At 42.9% G+C, this 22,553-nt stretch overlaps 2 protein-coding genes across 7 annotated transcripts in view; both read left to right on the top strand.

The window, feature by feature from the left end:
• LOC126236941 (esterase FE4-like) overlaps positions 1-22,553 on the top strand; it is a 796,743-nt gene that overhangs the window by 578,095 nt on the left and 196,095 nt on the right. For 2 of the 6 annotated variants that reach the window (XM_049946634.1, XM_049946636.1), the window contains exon 11: positions 15,010-15,178. The exons of 2 other annotated variants lie outside the window; for them this stretch is intronic. In XM_049946634.1, coding sequence (XP_049802591.1) covers positions 15,010-15,163 — 154 coding nt within the window. In that variant the 3' untranslated portion in view covers positions 15,164-15,178. Of the gene's footprint in view, positions 1-15,009; positions 15,179-15,281; positions 15,444-22,553 lie in introns of those variants that run through there. 2 more of the 6 variants (XR_007545011.1, XR_007545009.1) reach the window with 2 other exon arrangements.
• LOC126236943 (esterase FE4-like) overlaps positions 1-22,553 on the top strand; it is a 470,464-nt gene that overhangs the window by 64,914 nt on the left and 382,997 nt on the right. The window lies entirely within an intron of this gene.

Here is a 22,553-nt window from a genome sequence, read left to right on the forward strand (position 1 = left end):
TCCATAATATTGATGCTGTTGACTGGTGCGTGACGAGGTTCACTGCATCGTGCGAATACACATCTCTCCATCATCAGCCTTGTCTGGTGCACGTCGTTGTACTGGTGAAAATGTCCTTAGCCACCAATGTACGAAGTGGTTACTTCCAATGCAGGCAGTAGTCTACTACAGTGTGTTGTTGACCTTTTATGCAGAAACAATGACAGTCCATAAAATTCTGCGGCCTCTTCAGATTTAAACGCTGAGAAGAAACCATACTGAAAATGTAAATAGGCATGAAGTATAATATACACTATTCAGCCACAACATTATGACCACTGAACTATCGATATAAACCTGTCCAGGCGATAGGAGCGTCGGCTGGCTAGGAATGACTGCTAATCAGGCACACGTACGGTGCAGCTAGCATCAATGAGCGCGCTATCCATATGTAGACCGGGGAAGGCGCGAGATCTATATGAGTTTGATAGAGGACGGACTGTGACAGCCCGGAGGCTCGGCACGACCATTTCGTAAACAGCACCACTTCTCGGGTATTTGAGAAGTGCTACGATGAGTGTGCTCAACACGTGGCGAAAACAAGGTGAAACCACGTCCAGACATTGTGGGGTTGTGCAGTCACCCATTATCACAGATATCAGATGTCGTAGGCTGGGCAGACTGGTCAAAGAGGACAGACGTCGAATTGCGATGGAACTAACATCAGATTTTAATGCTGGGCAGACTACAAGTGTGTTTGAACACACAGTGCACCGAACACTCTTAATGATGGGTCTCCACAGCAGACGACCCACGCTTGTGCCAATGTTAAGACTGCGTGACCATCGCACTCGGCGTTGTCGCAGTAGCAGAGCGTTGCATGATCTGTTTAATCCCAATACATTTTTTTCGTCATGTCAGTGGGAGGACGCGATTGTGTAGTCTACCAGGAGAGCAGCTCATTGACACGTGTACTGCGGGACGGAAACAAGCTGGCGGCGACTCCATTATGCTCTGGGGAACATTCAGTTGGGCATCCATTGGTCCAGTGGAGTTTTTGCAAGGCACCATGACGACCAATGAGAATCGTAGACTGGTTGCAGACCGCGTACACCCCTTCATGACGGTCATGTTTCCCGAAGGCAGTGGCATATTTCAATAAGGTATTGCGCCATTTCACAAGGTCAGAAGTACGATGGAGTGGTTCAAGGAACACAATGGCGACTTGCAATAGATGCGCTCCCCGCCTAATCGCTACAGCTGAACCCGATCGAACACATCTGTGGTGTGATTGAACTTGACGTCAGAGCTCATCGCACCACTCTCCAGAATTTACGGGGATTAGGTAAATTGTGCTTGCAGATAACGTGCCAACTTTCTCCAGCCACCTACCAAGGCATCCTTTGATCCATGCCACGACGCGTCGCCGCTATTATCATGCCAAAGGTGGACATACCGGCTACTATGTAGGTGGTCATAAAGCTCTGGCTGATTTGAATCGATATGTAAATGATTAATATTTCAACACAACTACACGAAGTAGATTGGAATGACGCCACTTGCATTCTTTATGTAAGGAAAGATTAAGCAGTGGGCATCCCGTTCAGAAATCGATTTTTAAAGCTCATTGTCTATGAGACTATCTTGTTATTCCTTGTGTAAGGACAAGAAACTTCTACCAGCACGTGTCGGAATTCGACGGCAGCAGGATCGTGGGCTGCAGAGACTGCTGTTTACAATTCCTTGGTTTAAGTTGCTTGTATGGAAATCACACCACTCTTATGCCAACAGAGAATCGGTAGGATAAGGTCGACCAAACTGAATGCCATTCAGAATTCCAATGGCACCCGAGGCTAGCACTCGAGCGGGCATACATTTCAAAGTTAGTTATTTACAAGTTCCATAGGTTATTTGAACGATTCTTTTATCTAAATGATGTGGAACCTATCAGTTTACAGGATATATATAAATGATTAGCGTTAACATAAATTAACACACAGTCATTTATAGTTGTGCTCATGTGATTACACATAACGTTTTTTAACTGGCTATACGCTACGGTCGCAGGTTTGAATCCTGCCTCGGGCGTGGATGTGTGTGATGTCCTTAGGATAGTTAGGTTTAAGTAGTTCTACGTTCTAGGGGACTGATGACCTCATATGTTAAGTCCCATAGTGCTCAGAGCCATTTGAACCATTTGAACTGGCTACAGGTTTTTAAATAGAATTTCGTCATTGTAATAGAAGGAGCTGTCCAGTAGAAATTATTTTAAATGTGCGCTACGTCTCAGACATTTTATGTTATTGGGCAAACGATCACAAATTTTTGTCGCTGCATGGATACCGAATTCGTTGCTGAGCCACTGACAGTTTAAAAATGGATAAAGAAGTTTATTTTTCCCTCTAGTGTTGTAGGTATGGACATCGTTGTTCCCAAATAGCGATGGATTATTTACGGCGAATTTCATTATCCTATAAATATGTGTTGTGATGGTGCAGATAAAACGTAAAGGACCTTGAAGAGGTACTATTCGACGTCCGTGGATGAACACCACACATTATTCTCACTGCTCGCTTTTGCGCAATCAGCACTTTCTTTCGATGTGATGAGTTGTCCCAGAATACTTTCCTGAGAGGAAATTAGTAAAATATGTCGGAGGTTGACACGTTTGTTTCCTACTTACTAATTATACAAAGAACCAGATGAGTTGAACCTAACTATTTGAGAAGCTAAGTAATATACTTCTTCCATTTCAAGTTTTCATCAATATGTACAATGAAACATTTGTTGTTCGGAACTGAACAAAGTGTGTTTTTATCAAAATTTAGGGAGAGACCATTATCAGAGAACCACTTATTAATTCCTTGGAAAACATTTACCAACTCATCTGTTGCTTTCTCTCAAATAGGATTTGTTGTAATCCTAGAATCGCCTTAAAAAATTACCAACTTCACTTGTTGATTGTTAAGTGGAAGGTCATTCATATACACTATTTAATCAAAAGTATCCCGACACCTGGCTGAAAATGACGTACATGTTCGTGGCGCTCTCCATCACTAATGCTGGAATTCAGTATGGTGTTGGGCCACCCTTATCCTTGATGACAGCTTCCACTATAGCAGGCATACGTTCAATCAGGTGCTGGAAGGTTTCTTGGGGAATGGCAGCTCGTCTTCACGGAGTGCTGCACTAAGGAGACGTATCGATGTCGGTCGGTAAGGCCTGGCACCAAGTTGGCGTTCCAAAACATCCCAAAAGTGTTCTATAGGATTCAGGTCAGGACTCTGTGCATGCCTGGCCATTAGAGGCATGTTACTGTCGTGTAACGACTCCAACACAGGCCGTGAATTATGAACAGCTGCTCGATCGTGTTGAACGATGTAATCGCCATCCCCGAATTGCTCTTCAACAGTGGGAAGCAAGAAGATGCTTAAATCATCAATGTAGGCCTGTGCTGTGATAGTGCCACGCAAAACAACAAGGGATGCAAGCCCCCTTCATGAAAGACACGACCACGTCATAACGCCACCGCCTCCGAATTTTACTGTTGGCGCTACAGACGCTGGCAGATGACGTTCACCGGACACTTATCATACATACACACTGCCATCGAATCGCCACATCATGTACCGCCACGTTGTGTCACTTCACACAACGTTTTTACACTGTTCAATCGTCCAATGTTTACACTCCTTACAGCAAATAAGGCGTCGTTTGGCATTTACCGGCGTGATGTGTGGCTTGTGAGCAGTCGCTCGACCATGAGATCCAAATTTTCGCACCTCCCGCCTAACTGTCATAGCGCTTGCAGTTGATCCTGATGCAGTTTGGGATTCGTGTGTGATGGTCTGGATAGATGTCTGCCTATTACACATTACGACCTCTTCAACTGTCGGCAGTCTCTGTCAGTCAACAGACGAGGTCGGCCTGTACGCTTTTGTGCTGTACGTGTCCCTTCGCATTTCCACTTCACTATCACATCGGAAACAGTGGACCTAGGGATGTTTAGGAGTGTGAAAATCTCGCGTACAGACGTAGGACACATGTGACACCCAATCACTTGACCGCGTTCGAAGTCCGTGAGTTCCACGGAGCGCCCCATTCTGCTCTCTCACGATGTCTAATGACTAATGAGGTCGCTAATAAGGAGTATCTGGCATTAGGTGGCAATACAATGCACTTAATATGAAAAAAGTATGTTTATGGGGGTGTCCGGATGCTTTTGATCACATAGTTTATACAAGTATAGTACTGGACCCAAAATGAACCCTGTGGGACAACGTTTGAGATTTTTTTTCCGCAACCACCTACATAAACACTGCGGCGTCTGGAGCAACGTGGACCATTAGCGCGGTGACCATCGTCTCGGGTTCCCTTGACGTGGCAGCAGAGGGATGCAGGTGTGCCATATCATCGTCTTTTGACGAAGGTCCATTTTCTACTTATAATCATGGACGTGTCTATGTGCGTGGACTCCGATGAAAATGAACGTCGCCATATTATATACGACGTTCCGAGAGAACGCCACGCTACGTCTCGCAAGCCAGTGTGACTGATGAACTCTGGCTATGAGCTGAGCAGCGTGGAATGACGTCCCCGTGTCTGTAAACCAGGCTCAGTTTGACTTAGTGCCCAGGAGCGTTGGAGACCGTGTTACTGCCAAAGGAGGCAGCTGCGTGTACTCTATATCAAATCATGTGTACAAAATACTGACCAAATTACAACTGTATACTTTCTACAATTTCTATACTGTATCCGCACAATAAATAAAATTTTCCTGTTTGTTATCCTTCCTGGTGTCGCACTTTGAGCAGGCAGCGGTGTAAGTACTTCCGTAGACCTTGAGACGTCTTATTACGTAGTCACTTTGCAAAGTGGTTTTGATTCCTAGAAATTCAGTGTTTGCTCAGTTTTAAAAATGGAAACCTTCGGGATATGGGACGCTAAAAAATTCATAACTCCAACGGCATGTTAGGTTTCGTGACATCGACGAATTCTCAAATTTAGACAGCCGATATCGCCTAGCTTTTGAAAGTTCCACAAGGCTTTCAGTTCGGCATCGACACTTCACCAACCCTGATGGTACATCGTTGTTGGCTAATGTATGTTCACTTCCATGTTCAAACGAATCAGTTCCAAGTTTCAGATTCGAGAACTTAAATTGCATGACAAAGAGCTGTGACAAAGGATGGACGGGGAAGGAAATTGGCTGTACTGATGATTTCTTTGTAGAATGCAAAGGTTGTCTTAGACTGACAGTCATCAAGTGATGTAAAAGCAGTATCATGTGTGTACCGTGAAAGTGTGTTGAGAACGTTACCATTCATCTCAGTTACATCAACATGTACCTGGTTACTCTGTAATTCACAATTAAGTGCCTGGCAGAGGGTCCACGGATCGACCTTAAAGCCATTTCTCTACTATTCCACTCTCGCATAGCGCGTAGGACAAACGAACACTTAAATTTTTCCGTGAGAACTTTTATCTCTATAATTTTATTGCGATATTCATTCCTCCCTCTGTAGCTAGGTGCCAACAAAATCCCTGACCCCGCCGGGAATCGAACCCGGGACCCCATGCGCGGGAATCGAGAACGCTGCCGCAAGACCTGTTTTACTCGACTGTAATTCCTCAGTTACTACGAGTTGTAAACTTTCTAACAAAAAAATCACGGACCCGGTAGCACAAATGAGAAGATATTCCACAGAAAAACAATTTGATTAGAAGTCGCTTGTGAGAAACGATGTCAAAAGCCTTCTGTAAATCTAAAACTAGGGAATCAATATCACATCCCCTGTCGATAGCACTCATTACCTCATGAGAATAAAGAGCTAGTTGTGTTTCACGAAAACGACATTTTCTGATTCTATGTTGACTGTTCGTCAATAAATCGTTTTCTTCGAGGTAACCCAAAATGTTCGACCACAGCGTAAGTTTCAAAATCCAACTGCAAATCTGCTTTAGCTATATGAGTCCGTAATTCAGCGGATTACTTTTTTTTCCTCTCTTGGATATTGGTGTGCTACTTTCCACTCTGTAGGTATGGATTTTTCGTTGAGTGAGCGGTTGTATATGATTGCTGAATGTGGAGCTATTATATCAAAACACGCTGAAAGCAACCTGACGGGTATACAATCTGGACCGGAGGACTTGCCTCTATCAAGTGATTTAAGCTGCTTCTCTACGCCGAAGATATCTGCTTCTAAGTCCTCATGCTGGCAGTTGTTCGTGATTGGAATTCAAGAAAATGTGCGCCGTCTTCTTTGGTGAAGGAATTTTGGAAAACTGTGTTTAATAACGCTGCTTTAGTGGCAATACTGTCATCGATAACATCACCATTGTTATCGGACAATGAAGGTACTGATTGCGTTTTCTCAGTGGGTTATTTTACATATGACGAGAATCTCTTCAAATTTTCTGCCAGGTTTCGAGACAGAGGTTCTTTGTGGAAACTACTAAAAACATCTCGCATTGAAGTTCACGCTGATTCGCCAGCTTCTGTATAAGACCGCATGTCTTGGAGGTTTTGCGTCCTTTTGAATTTGACGTGCTTTTTTCGTTCTTTCTGCACCAGTATTCTGACCTGTTTTGTGTACTATGGTGGGTCAGCACCATCTGTGTTAGTTTATTATATATCTCTTAGTTGTCGTCGATACTATTTCTTTGAATTTAAATGACGATTGGTCTATACTTTACATAGTCGGCCTGAAAATTGTGGAGACTGCCTCTTAGAAAGGCATCAAGCAAATTTTTAGCTGATGGTTTAAACAGAAGTGTTTTGCGATAATGTGGGCTTTGATGTAACGGTATTTAGTCTTGCTCCAGCACCCTTGTTGTTACTAATCCCTCTACACCTCATGATGCTCCTTCTTTACTCAGAACTATTTGTTCCAAAGAAGTCAGGTACCTTTTCGCAATCATGTACTCTTCGAGTGAGCTCCTGGACTTATCGTACAAAATAATTTCCTGAGAAGACATTCATTATGTTTCCGGATAACGCTTCATTCCTACCACCGACTTGATAAACTTGTATTTTCGCCAAGATATTGAGAGTAAATTGAAGTCACCACCAACTATAATTATATGAATGGTTTACCTATTTGAAATGCATATTAACCATCTGCCACACAATCTTGCAAATAACTTCAGACTTTTCCCAGATGATGCAGTTACCTAAAATGAAGTGCTGTCTGAAATAGCTGCACAAAATCCAGTTACAAGATTTCAGAACGGTACAAAGAAGGTCACTTGCTTCCAATGTAGAGAAATAAAAATTGTGCGCTTCAAAAACGCAGAAATGTACTATCCTATTACTAAAATATCAATGAGTCGTAACTGACATTAGACTAACAAGGGGAGGCCGCCAATTGTGAAATTCAGATTCGACTCTTACTGCGCATAATAGAAGCTCATTGCCAGAGGTGTAATGTGGCAAAGCACCAAGATGCATTTCTCAGCCGTTGTCGAGAAAATCGACAGTTAAAAGAATCCGTTGCGGTGAAATACTCTCTACGATTAATAATCTTCTACAGCGTCGTGGCGCAGCGGTAAGCGCTCGGGTTCGTAATCCGATGGTCGCCGGATCGAATCTCGCGCGATGCAACCTTTTTTTTTAGTATTTGTTTTTTGTAATTCAAATGTATACACACACACACACACATATATATATATATATATATATATATATATATATATATATATATAATTCCCGGTAATCAGTTGGAACAATTATGCATATAATAAGTTGTTGAAAGTCGTTTGTCGTGGAAAAACCGCAAACAAAGTTGTATTTAACAAATGTTATTAATTGTCTTCATAATGTTAACCACGTATAGTTAACGGAAGACGTAGAAACGATATTCCGAAACGAATACGCATAGCGTAAGTCAAACCTTCGAATTAGAATAGAGTTCCCACGAACACAAATTTGCTGTGGCAGGTATGAAATATAAATTCCGTTACTCGCTCGTTACACTTGAAAGACAGATGTTGAATGGGCCGAAACGAGCCTCCGCATAACAGCGTAGTTGCCTGCTAACTTCGAAAGAAGGTAGATGCGGTCCCTAGCGCAACTTATAAAATCGTCGAAAATCAGTGCGGACGTGAGAGCTTTGGTACACCCTGCTAAACAAACGGAAAAATGGAGGCGGTACAATTGGAGAGCGATCCGCCTTCATCAACATGCATAAGCAATTCATTAATAGTATATATATATATATATATATATATATATATATATATATATATATATATATATATATATATATATATATTACAAAAAAGTAATAATAAAAAAAATTGAATGGCGCGATATTCGACCCGGCGACCTTTGGATTACGAACCCGAGCGCTTACCGCTGCGCCACGACGCTGTAGAAAATTATTAATCGTAGAGAGTATTTCACCGCAACGGTATCTTTTAACCGTCGATTTTCTCGACAACGACTGAGAAGTGCATCTTGGTGCTTTGGCACATTACACCTCTGGCCGTGAGCTTCTATTATGCGCAGTAGGAATCGAATATGAATTTCACAATTGGCGGCCTCCCCTTGTAAGCGTTCAAATACCGTGGCATAACTATTGGTGAGGAGCGGGAATCGAATGACAACACGGACTCTGCCTTTGGTAGTGCAAGTGGTATATTTCATCGGTAGGTTACTGCGGAAAATGCAGTTATTCTTCAAAGAAAATTTCTTACAATACAGTCGTTCAAACTCTCATAGATGACCGCTCAAGTACGTCCGGAACAGGTAGTCACATGTTTGTTCGGACACTTGGGAAGATGTCGTGGGAAAGCTATGAAACCAAATCTGACATGTGCCTGAAGAACGACGTCAGCTATACAGGAAATTCCAAGAACCAGTAATACGTGAGTGACAACGGCCTTCTCGCAGTGATAGCATAGGTTCCCGTCCTGTCACCGAAGTTACGCGCTGTCGGGCTTGGCTAGCAGTTGAAAGGGAGACTGTCCGGGTCTGTCGATCGCTGTTGAAAAGCGGGGTGCACTCTGCCCTTGTGACGCCAATTTAAGAGCTGCTTCACTGAGAAGTAACGGCTTTGGTCACGAAAACTGACAACGGCCAGGAGAGTGGTGTGCTGACGATATTCCCGTGCACATCCACTTCCAGTGATTCCTGTCGGCTGAGAATGACACGGCGGTAGTTCGCTATCGTTAGACCTTCCGAAATCTGCTCCTAAGGAGTTTAGTTCAACAATACGTGAGTAATGATGAAATATACTGCATTCTCTTGCATGTCACTCCGATAGGGGATGCGAAGGGAAGAGTGAAAAATGGTTAAAATGGCTCTAAGAACTATGGGACTTAACATCTGAGGTCATCAGTCCTCTAGACTTAGAACTAGTTAAACCTAACTAACCTAAGGACATCACATACATCCATGCCCGAGGCAGGATTCAAACCTGCGACCGTAGCAGCAGCGCGGTTCCGGACTGAAGCGCCTAGAACCGCTCGGCCACAGCGGAAGATGAAGGCAAGAGTAGATTAATAACAGCATCCACATGTACATTTAAACAGTCATTATTCCCGCGGTCCAGAGCGAACTGAACAGGAAGAAAACCAGTATGTTGTTCAATGGGAAGTACACTCCGACATGAACTTCCTGGTGGTTTGCCGAGTGTAGATGTGAATGTAGATATGGCCCGCACTGCCGTAATGGATATTACATATTTGGCACCCCGACACACCCTCTTATGCTGCAATTGGTGTACTGGTGTCTCCGTCGAGAGCTCAATGGCATCTCTCCCAATCTGGTCGGCTGACATACATGCAGTTCTGTCGATTTATGTAGTCAAAAACTCGTAGACATCTATGTATGCAACACACGAGTAATCGAGCTTTTTTTTCTCAAGGAGATGAGTCCTGCGGGTCCTCTTACGCGTACCGTCAGAGGTAAAACGCTGTGAAACTGTTTTGTACACACGTCATTCCAACCCTTCAACTGCATGGATGTTATGGTTGGATTGTTTGTATGCAAGATGGCGATCGTCCGGGCACTACACAGCCAGTGAAGCAGCAGGCATTTCGCAAATGCTAGAATTATCAGCCGTCATTTCCCTACAGCCTGGCCGTCGAGATCAACTGATGTTAATCCGTGTGACTTCTGGTTGCGGGGTTATCTGAAAGATATGTTCAGTGATCCAATAATGAACGTAGCCGAACGTGAGGCACGCATTGCGCAACGCATTCTAAACGAGAGCCCCGAGACCCTCAGGTCCATTGTAGATCATGCTGTTTCTGGATTTCAACTTGTAAGAGAAAACGGTGGATAGCGCATTGAACATGTCTTGCGCCACTGATGTAACATTAAAAATTGATTGCATTGTTGCTTTGTAACCGGTTTTTGGTCCCAGGACAATGAAAATCATTCACTTTGCTTTGTAACTGGTTTTTGGCCTCAGGACAGTTAAAAACTGATTTTTTTTTCTATTTAATGTGGTACGAACTTGCCTTGGTGGGTGGGCTTATCTAACTATCAGTGAGACAATCGTTTAATACCGTGCTTGTAGTGATACTCATTGAATAGTACAGACGGTACAACGTGCAACTCAAACCATAGCCGTCGTATTGCATTTTATCTGCCATGTGTTAAGACGCTTACAAAGCCACTGTTGGTAATTTTTTCTTTTTTGTCCTGTAACTTTTCTCAGTGCGTCAAGAACATATTTTTTCAAATTTGACGTCATTCTGAGATATGGTGCCCTTTCTACAGCGTTTTGAAGCTGGAATACCAATTATGTACACCCTGTATACCTGCAGTCCTAGAACATATTAAAATCCCCACGCACAGCCTCGCAGCAACCAGCAGGGGAGCCAAAACAAAAAATCGCAGCCAGTTGATGAAGTGCGGTATTGTACGGTAATTCGTTTTCTTCATCTGTAAGGCAACAACTGTGCAGCAGTTCGTAGGGAGTTGTTCTTAGCGTAGGGCTATAGTATATCACATATGACACAGTGATTAGGTGACGATGGCCTTTCGAGTGCAGTCAGACAAGCGTGGGTGAATGAAGAACGAAGTGGTCTAAGTGTATGGCTACAAAGCCCCATAATAATACATTGATTAGGTGACGGGGAAATGGAAACCTTATTTTCATCATGGCAACGACAACAACAACCGTTACGAAATTGTCTCGAATGGAAAACATCCCCCAGTTGCACTAAATTATGTTTATTTTAAACCTTGACCATTGTTTCGTCTATAATAATACAGCCTTCTTCAGAGGTCCTAAAAATGACCAAAATAACATCTAGACCAGTGATACAATCTACACATAAACTTCAAAATTACGCAAGCGATAACATATTCCTTACATAAACACTAATCAATGAAAAATGTCTTAGCCCAGCGGCTGCATCAAGACCAATAAAATAACTTCAACAGACATAAGCCTGTTTCGAACAAAAGTAAAATTACATATGCCCCTGTATGTCCTCCGCCACTACTTCTGTAATACTGGTTGCACGGACGTCTAGTGCGAGAGACGTTCAACGAATTCGAAAGTAAAGTTCTATGTACTAACTTGGCAAAAAATCCGAAGAAATTTTGGTCTGACGTCAAAGCGGTAGGTGGATCAAAACAAAATGTCCAGACACTCTGTGACCAAAATGGTACTGAAACAGAGGACGACAGACTAAAGGCCGAAATACTAAATGTCTTTTTCCAATCTGTTTCGCAGAGGAAGACTGCACTGTAGTTCCTTCTATAGATTGTCGCACAGATGACAGAAAGGTAGATATCTAAATAGATGACAGAGAGATAGAAAAACAATTAAAATCGCTCAAAAGAAGAAAGGCCGCTGGACCTGATGGGATACCTGTTCACTTCTACACAGAGTACGCGAGGAACTTGCACCCCTTCTTGCAGCGATGTACCGTAGGTCTCTAGAAGAGTGTAGGGTTCCAAAAGATTGGAAAAGGGCACTGGTCATCCCCGTTTTCAAGAAGGTACGTCGAACAGATGTGCAGAACTATAGACCTATATCTCTAACGTCGATCAGTTGTAGAATTTTGGAACACGTATTATGTTCGAGTATAATGACTTTTCTGGAGACTAGAAATCTACTCTGTAGGAATCAGTATGGGTTTCGAAAAAGACTATAGTGTGAAACCCAGCTCGCGCTATTCGTCCACGAGACTCAGAGGGCCATAGACACGGGTGCCCAGGTAGATGCCGTGTTTCTTGACTTCCGCAAGGCGTTTGATACAGTTCCCCACAGTCGTTTAATGAACAAAGTAAGAGCATATGGACTATCAGACCAATTGTGTGATTGGACTGAGGATTTCCTAGATAACAGAACGCAGCACGTCACTGTCAATGGAGAGAAGTCTTCCGAAGTAAGAGTGATTTCAGGTGTGCCGCAGGGGAGTGTCGTAGGACCCTTGCTATTCACAATATATATAAATGACCTTGTGGCTAACATCGGAAGTTCACTGAGGCATTTTGCGGGTGATGCTGTAGTATATCGAGAGGTTGTAACGATGGAAAATTGTACTGAAATGCAGGTGGATCTGCAGCGAATTGACGCATGGTTTAGGGAATGGCAATTGAATCTAAATGTAGACAAGTGTAATGTGCTGCGAATACATAGAAAGAAAGATCCTTTATCATTTAGCTACAGTATAGCAGGTCAGCAACTGGAAGCAGTTAATTCCATAAACTATCCAGGAGTAGGCATTAGGAGTAATTTAAAATGAAATGGCCATATAAAATTAATCATCGGTAAAGCAGATGCCAGACTGAGATACATTGGAGGAATCCTAACGAAATACAGTCCGAAAACAAGCCGGCCGGTGTGGCCTTGCGGTTCTAGGTGCTTCAGTCTGGAACCGTGTGACCGCTACGGTCGCAGGTTCGAATCCTGCCTCGGGCATGGATGTGTGTGATGTCCTTAGGTTAGTTAGGTTTAAGTAGTTCTAAGTTCTAGGGAACTGATGACCACAGATGTTAAGTCCCATAGTGCTCAGAGCCATTTGAACCAGTCCGAAAACAAAGGAAGTAGGTTACAGTACACTTGTTCGCCCACTGCTTGAACACTGCTCACCGGTATGGGATTCGTACCAGATAGGGTTGATAGAAGAGATAGAGAAGGTCCAACGGAGAGCAGCGCGCTTCGTTACAGGATCATTTAGTAATCGCGAAAGCGTTACGGAGATGATAGATGAACTCCAGTGGAAGACTCTGCAAGAGAGACGCTCAGTAGCTCGGTGCGGGCTTTTGTTAAAGTTGCGAGAACATACCTTCACCGAGGAGTCAAGCAATATATTGCTCCCTCCTACGTATATCTCGCGAAGAGACCATGAGGATAAAATCAGCGAGATTAGAGCCCACACAGAGGCATACTGACAATCTTTCTTTCCACGAACAATACGAGACTAGAATAGAAGGGAGAACCGATAGAGGTATTCAATTTACCCTCCGCCACACACCGTCAGGTGGCTTGCGGAGTATGGATGTAGATGCAGATGTAGAAATGTGCTGCACGCAACGCACCATAGGTGACGCTCACCACAGTGCGCTACATAGCACCGTTTATCAGGCAACTAGTGAATATATACGACAATCAATTAATAACAAGCATACATGTGCAAATAAAGGACCATAAACTTATTAATACGAATGTCCAACAGATGAAATACTGTTGCATACGATCATTAAAGTGGCAGAACATTAACAATTTCATATAACAAAGTTTGTCGTGTCGCTATTTGATGTATCATTCAGAAACGACACTATTATATGCAAACATAACTTCAGCTGAACATCACATACACATTTGATGTGACCCATACCTATCGAGAGTAAACAGGATCCATTTCATTAGCAAGGATTTGAAGCACAGGATACTTACTGACCATCCTTAACTCAACGGCGTATGTAGCCAGAATTGTGTACTCCTTTTTAAGAGAATTATGTGTGCCAGTCACTACTTCTCCGTCCTGCAAGTTCGGCTGACAGGTAGGCTGTCGAACACGACAGTGACACAGCTGGTCGACATCATGTTTGTCACAGTCGACTGGCGACTTACTGATTCTACGTGGTTTTGCAAACAAAGTGAATGGAAGAAGATCCCCAGAAGCATTTTCAGGTTTTCAGGCCTTCTCTAAATCCATGCCATGACGATTTGAATCTCTGCTTGCAGTACACGGAGACTTCCCACTGCACCAAATTTTCATAGTTGGGACTCTTTAGTCTTAATTTAAAATTACATATTTTCATGTGCTTATTATGTGGCATAGAGTTTATTTCAGTCACATGAGACCATCTCACTGTATTCATTAATGAACTATGGTTCAAATGGCTCTGAGCACTATGGGACTCAACATCTTAGGTCATAAGTCCCCTAGAACTTAGAACTACTTAAACCTAACTAACCTAAGGACATCACACACACCCATGCCCGAGGCAGGATTCGAACCTGCGACCGTAGCAGTCCCGCGGTTCCGGACTGCAGCGCCAGAACCGCACGGCCCCCGCGGCCGGCATTAATGAACTATAAGAAATTAAAAAGTTATTACTTATAAATACCAGTACTTCATAAATGTTGTTTCTTTTGCGTAGCTGAGAACAATATAACTCTTATACTCGACTATAAGAATTCATAATGAGTATGCTTCTGTACCAAACCTGCATTATATTTGTTCACATGCCTTTCATTTACTTACAGGTGCAGCTCACAACGATGATGTGAGATACTTGCATGCAACAGATCTGGATCCTGATTCGGATGGAGGTGTAATCCAAGCTCAGATGACAACAATGTGGACTAACTTCGCTAAATATGAGTAAGTGATCTTCTTGCTACTGGTTCAGATTTTTTTAGTAGACTGTTGTTGTAAAGAAACTGAAATGTCTGATAAGCTAATTCTATGACAACACGTCCATATAATTTACTCATCCATGAGTTGTCATACTTTTCATACTGGAAATGATGTAGATGTATGTGATGGCTCCATTAGAGTGTTGTGAATTAAACACGGCCTTGTGACCAACTCATATGATTGTTACTGTTTCAGCAATCCGACGCCAGAACAGACCTCCATACTGACAGAGACTTGGAAGGAGTACGATGAATCGTTACCTTACTATCTGGAGATAAATGGACCTCTTAGCCTCAAAACTAACTTGTACGAAACTTACATGACCTTTTGGCACAAGCTGTTGCCTTAAATACCTCCTATGTGCCACTAATGACCACATTTAATGATTTGGTACGAGATGGAGGTTGCTTAAATGAAAATTCCAAGAGCAGCAGTTTCAGTACACTGTTATGTATGATAGCGGATAGGTGAACTGATTTGCTATATTGATATTGTAGTCCTCAGAGACATAGATGTTGTACAAAACTGCTAATATTTTTAAGTGTTGTAGCTTACCCTTTCTTAACAAGCATTATTAAAGAGATAATGATCATACTGTGAGCCTCTTTTTTTTAATTGTACCGTGTATTGTGCTTACGTCTCTGTAAGAAATATGAAATTAATATACTCTGGTATACCTTATGGACATGAATTTTGTTAACCTCCTCGTTTTGTTTTTTGCCCGTCGAATCATACCGAGATAACACTTATTTGATCTCAGTTTATTTTGAAAACTTTAATGTACAGTTATTTGAAAATAACTATTTACATGTAATTTATGAGCAAAAGTATATGAAACCAAACAATTCTTCTGCAATGATTTGATGGTGCATGGATAATTGTCATCCTACAGATTACTGTAGTCATGCTGTTTCACAGAAAATATACTATTTGTACAGTTGTAGGGCACAAACATCACGATCCATATTTTATGAAAGACATACATACAAGGCACCAATAACAGTAATAATAATTTTTTGTAGGAAAGGAAATACTCAATTTCTGGATAGCAAATTCGAAACAGTCAGACCTTTATAATACAAAAAAGCGTTACATGGCCTTTGACAGATTATTTTTGTTGTATTTCATTTTATTAGGAAATCTCATGAGCTGCCACCGTACTGATGCTAGCCTACTATAGCATAGCCATGAACACGGACATTCAAGTAGGAATTAACCAACCAGGGCATAGATACTTAGGTGATAAATTATGTACTTACAATATTGTATAGACAGACTGTGCCATGTCATGCTGTTTTTAATACAGGATGCTACTTCACCTATGACCCTATACCTGTCATTTGGCTGCAACGTTCATTATGGATTTACCCGTAATTTACCTCTGCGATATACAGGGTGAGTCACCTAACGTTACCGCTGCATATATTTCGTAAACCACATCAAATACTGACGGATCGATTCCACAGACCGAACGTGTGGAGAGGGGCTAGTGTAATTGGTTAATACAAACCATAAAAAATGCACGGAAGTATGTTTTTTAACACAAACCTACGTTTTTTTTTAAATGGAACCCCGTTAGTTTTGTTAGCACATCTGAACATATAAACAAATACGTAATCAGTGCCGTTTGTTGCATTGTAAAATGTTAATTACATCCGGAGATATTGTAACCTTGAGTCGACGCTTAAAACCTCCGACGTTCAGTTGCGTGTTGTAACAAACACGGGCCACGGTCGGTGAGCAGCATCTGCAGGGACATGTTTACGATGACGACCGTGTTTACGAGTGTGGCTATAGTGCACTGTTGTGGTTTGGTCTAGCTGTCGCAGTGTCCGCATGTAGCGCTTGCTGCTATTGTTATTCTGCATTCGTCTCCGCACGCAAGACCAACTGTAGTACACCGTGTCACCAGACGTCTGTGATAGTGTAGTGTTGTAGTAACTGTGACCATGGTGTATTCGAACTCTGAAAAGGCGGAGATGATATCTATGGTGAGTGTCGACGAAATGCAGCTGAAGCCTGCAGGGTGTATGCAGAACGGTACCCGGACAGAGAGCATCCAATGTGCCGCACATTGCAAAACATCTACCGCCAACTGTATGCAACAGGTATGGTCGTAGCACGCAAACGGGTCCGTAACAGGCCCGTCACAGGAGAAGCGAAAAAATGGTTCAAATGGCTCTGAGCACTATGGGACTCAACATCTTAGGTCATAAGTCTCCTAGAACTTAGAACTACTTAAACCTAACTAACCTAAGGACATCACACAAACCCATGCCCGAGGCAGGATTCGAACCTGCGACCGTAGCAGTCCCGCGGTTCCGGACTGCAGCGCCAGAACCGCACGGCCACCGCAGCCGGCAAGGAGAAGCGGGTGCAGTAGGTGTGTTAGCTGCTGTTGCCATGAACCCACACGTGAGTACACGGGACATTGCGAGAGCCGGTGGACTGAGTCAAAGTAGTGTCATGCGCATACTGCATCGTCGCCGCTTTCACCCGTTTCATGTGTCGCTACATCAGCAATTACATGGTGATGTCTTTAATCATCGAGTGCAATTCTGTCAATGGGCATTAACAGAGAATGCGTTTCAGTTCTACCTGTTTACCGATGAAGCGGGTTTCACAAACCACAGGGCGGCGAATCTACGGAACATGCATTACTGGTCCGTGGACAATCCTCGCTGGCTCAGACAGGTAGAGCGACAGCGACCGTGGACTGTAAATGTATGGTGCGGAATCATTGGCGACCACCTCATTGGTCCTCACTTCATTGCAGGGGCCCAAACAGCTGCAACATACATCGTGTTTCTACAGAATGATCTGCCAACGTTGCTCGAAAATGTCCCACTGGAAACGCGTCGACGTATGTGGTATCAGCATGATGGTGCACCTGCACATTCCGCAATTAACACTAGGCTGACCCTTGACAGGACGTTCGACGGGCGTTTCATAGGACGTGGAGGACGCATAAGTTGGCCAGCCCGTTCTCCTGATCTTACACCTCTGGATTTCTTTCTGTGGGGTACGTTAAAGGAGAATGTGTACCGTGATGTGCCTACAACCCCAAAGGATATGGCCGGCCGAAGTGGCCGTGCGGTTAAAGGCGCTGCAGTCTGGAACCGCAAGACCGCTACGGTCGCAGGTTCGAATCCTGCCTCGGGCATGGATGTTTGTGATGTCCTTAGGTTAGTTAGGTTTAACTAGTTCTAAGTTCTAGGGGACTAATGACCTCAGCAGTTGAGTCCAATAGTGCTCAGAGCCATTTGAACCATTTTGAACCCAAAGGATATGAAACAACGTATTGTGGCAGCCTGCGGCGACATTACACCAGATGTACTGCGGCATGTACGACATTCATTGCGCCAGAGATTGCAGTTTTGTGCAGCAAATGATGGCCACCATATTGAACATCTATTGGCCTGACATGTGGGGACACACTCTATTCCACTCCGTAATTGAAAACGGAAACCACGTGTGTACGTGTACCTCACCCCTCATGGTAATGTACATGTGCGTCAGTGAAAAAGACTAATAAAAAGGTGTTAGCATGTGGACGTAATGTGCTGTTCCAGTCTCTTCTGTACCTAAGGTCCATCACCGTTCCCTTTGGATCCCTACGTAATTCGGTGCTCTCCGATACACACGATCGAACAGCGGAGAAGTGGTACTCAAGCGTCAACTTTAGGTTACAATATCTCCGGATGTAATTAACATTTTACAATGCAACAAACGGCACTCATTACGTATTTGTTTATATGTTCAGATGTGCTAACAAAACTAACGGGGTTCCATTTAAAAAAACGTAGGTTTGTGTTAAAAAACATACTTCCGTGCATTTTTTTATGGTTGGTATTAACCAATTACACTAGCCTCTCTCCTCACGTTCGGTCTGTGGAATCGATTCGTCAGTATTTGATGTGGTTTACGAAATATATCCAGCGGTAATGTTAGGTGACTCACCTTGTATATCCACCACTATTCTAAACATGTGCTTGAAAATGCGCGCAGTGCTCGAAACCTGCCACACATGAGGGAACAACAAAGGAGGTTAAAACAGATGAGTTGGAACTATTTCTTTGTTTGGCACATTTCACCTATGTTAGGGGCATCACCTGGCCATAATGTTGCACAAAAGACGTACCGGTTGAGCTGTTGTATAAAAGCGCTGTAAGATGTATCCCTCGTTACGTGCTTCGACAGGTGGTACGGACCTCATATAGAAGTGTCTTCAATGGGAGCAGAATGTTTGCACGTGGGAAAAATTCTTGTGATATATACCCTCAGTGGACATACATCTTTCAAAATTCCTCCTGTTCTGTAGTGTGGACAACAAATGAGCTCATGATCAAGTAGTAGATACTCAGACCGTTGGGGGCAGAGGAGCTGCAGCCAGCACCAATGAGTGTTTAACAACTACTGAATAGCAGTGTGGGGCGCTTGTGGGGTTGTCGTAAGCAAGAACAGTTATACGACAGCTTCACAACCAGCACTAAAACCCAAATTCTGCATAAACCAATAAATAATAGTCTGACAGTGGCCAAAGCAGGTCCTCGTGCAATAGCCGGGCCGTTATCTTTTGACTGTTGAAAACAGACGAACTGAGTGTGGATATTTTTTTCTTAATTGATTGTTTCTTTTCGTATTGATAAGAGGGAAGGAGTCAGGGAAATCTCATACCAGCGAACTGTATTGAAATATACACTTTCGTACACTTACAGCGATCAAAAATGGGAGTAATATTCAACAAATGTATTTCTTCTGGTGGTATTCTTACAAAAATCACAGCCAATAATGATGTAAATGGTGTTCTTATGTAATTGGTGATGCTTCTTTTCGATTGTCAATTTTCGTAATGTTAAGAAGGAGCGGAAGCATCTACGTCTGGGAGCATGGCATGATGCTTAAATGGTATGCGTCTGATCGATAAGTGGAGGCTGAAAATGAGAGGTGGCTGGGAAGGGTACTGGGACCTCCATATAATAATGTGGCAGGCACAACTACAGCTGATGGTGTAGACAGATTACGTCGTAGAGTCATGAGTTACGAAGAGAGAGTCTTAGGGCAGGACATAGAGAATGCGGCGCTGGCAGTGTGATGGAATATTGTACAGGTGCGACAGAAGCCTGAGACAGCAGAGCAGTGGGGACACATAGCAGTTCAGGCATCAATTTCACAAGAGGTATGGAATTTGCGTAAATGCTCTTGCATTTTGAGCGGAAATTGAGAATTTACTTAGCTGTTAGAGAATGCATGTGCAAACGGGAAGACGAATGTGGAAGACAGGATCGAGTATAAGGCATTCTAGGCCAATCAAGAGGTAATATTTTGAGGGTGTAGAATTTGAGCTTGGTTGGGATATAGAACATGGTAATAGAGATAAATAAATAAGCAATTAATGAGTTTATGACTGAATGACTTATTATGAAGCCAGCATATAGGTTGCAAAATGGACTATGGGGTCTTGCATATCTACAATAAAACTATTGCTCACTGAACTGTAGTCAGGACACTTAGGTGCGCTATATTCTTAACCAAATTCAACATACATCTCACTAATTTACATAGATGACCCTGCCACATATATTTCAAAAAGGTCAAAATCAATTTTATCCCTGGAAGAATACAAACAGTCATGGCTTAGATACAATTTAAAACATAATAATGTCTGCTTTTTTCTTTCGATTGCTTAGCTCACAGTATAGTGAAGACCTACATATTTACATTTAATTACAAGACAACCTCTGGCTACTGTAACACAAGATCAGCTTCATGGACATCTGTCACAAAGGTAGTAACAACTGATGTCATCATTTTTTCTTTTGTAAAATAACATGTTACATTCCTTACGAACACAACATAGGCATTGCGATTGTCAGTTACCTGTCATAATTTAACAAATGTGTCATTGTGGAGGCTGTTTTTGTAGGGCCTACACAAGATCCGTTTCTTCTGCACTCAATGATCCATCGATGCATTCTAAATCTACACCTATATCAATACTCCGCAAGCCACCTGCCAGTGTATGGCGGAGGGTATTTCTGATACCAACAACGGCGCTCCTCTTACTGTTCACTTCGCTAATGGCGCGTAGGAACGACAATTGTCGGCGAGCCTCTGTATTACCTCTGATTTCGAGAATTTTCTCGTCGTCATCATTTCGCGAGTTGTATGTCGGAATGTGTTGTCCCGCCGGCCGTTTTGGCTGAGCGGTTCTAGGCGCTTCAGTCCGGAACCGCGCTGCTGCTACGGTCGCAGGTTCGAATCCTGCCTCGGGCATGGATGTGTGTGCTGTCCTTAGGTTAGTTAGGTTTAAGTAGTTCTAAGTTCTAGGGGACTGATGACCTCAGATGTTAAGTCCCACAGTGCTGAGCCATTTCAAGCATTTTCGTGTTGTCCGACTCTTCCCGGAGAATATTCTCTCGAAATTTTAATAGTAAACTTCTCCGTGATTCACAATGCCTCTCTTGTAGCGTCTGCCATTGGAGTTTGTTGAGCATCTCTGTAACCTCTCGCTCTGGTAAAGCGATTCTGTAATGAAACTCACGGCTCTAAGTTGGATCTTCTCTGCCTCGTTCATCAGTCCTACCTGGTAACGGTCCCAGACTAATGAACAATACTCAATACTTGGGCGAACAATGACTTCGTCGATAAGGTACATTTCCTTAAGATCCTTTCTATGGATCTCAGTCTGGCATTTGATTTTCCTACTATTTACTGTATGTAGTCATTCCACTTAAGTTCGCTCTGGATAAATACTCCTAGATATTTTGCGGTAGATACTGTTTCCAGCAATTTTTCTTCAATGGTGTAGTTGTACGGCATTTGATTTTGTCCCCTGTGTGCATGCAGTATGTTACATTTTTATTGACGTTCCGGTTCAACTGCTAGTCGCTGCAACATTAATCAGTTACTTTTGCAAATCGGTAGCGTCTTATAGCGTTGTTACCTTCTTGTAGACAATCGTTTCATTCGGCAATACCCTTTGGAGATTCGACATTTTTTACTAGATATTTTACATGTATCGTAAATACTAGCAGTCCTATCACATTTCCTTGGCGTACTCCGATAATTACCTCTACATCTGTCGATTCCGTTTGTTAAGAGCGGAGTGTTGATTGTGTCTTCATGTAAGTCTTGAATCCAGTCGCAACTCTGTTCCGGTACCCGGGAAGCTCGTATTTTTTTCACTAAACGGTAGAGTGGGACGGTGCCAAATGTCGTCCTGAAATCGGGGAACATAGCATTAACATGAGTGCCGTTGTCCACAGCGCTAAGGGTCTCATGGAGGAGCAGAGCTCGCTCGGTTTCGCAGGACTCCTGTTTGCGCAATCAACGCTGATTTATGTAGAGGAGACTTTCTTTCTTCAAAAGTGTCATAATTCTTGAGCATAAAAAATTTTCCATAATTCTACAACAATTTGACGTGAAGAATATAGGCCCATAATTATGTGCACTTCTCCTACGACTCTTCTTAGAAACAGAAATGACCTGCGCTATTTCCAGTCGCTAGGTACCCTTCGTTGCTCCCGCGATCTACAATAAATTTTTGCTAGAAGGTAAGGAAGTTGTTCCACATTGTCTTTGTAGAAAACTGAGGTGTCTCATTTCATCCTGATGCCTTTCCAACAACTAAGCGATTGACACTGCTTTTCTGTTTCGCAGTCGGTTATCTCAGTGTCTGCGACTCCGCAGTTAAACAATTTCCGAAGACAGAATTCAGTATTTCGGCGCTAGTGTGG

Source organism: Schistocerca nitens, chromosome 2 (genome assembly GCF_023898315.1).
Source record: "Schistocerca nitens isolate TAMUIC-IGC-003100 chromosome 2, iqSchNite1.1, whole genome shotgun sequence".
Taxonomy (NCBI): domain Eukaryota; kingdom Metazoa; phylum Arthropoda; class Insecta; order Orthoptera; family Acrididae; genus Schistocerca; species Schistocerca nitens.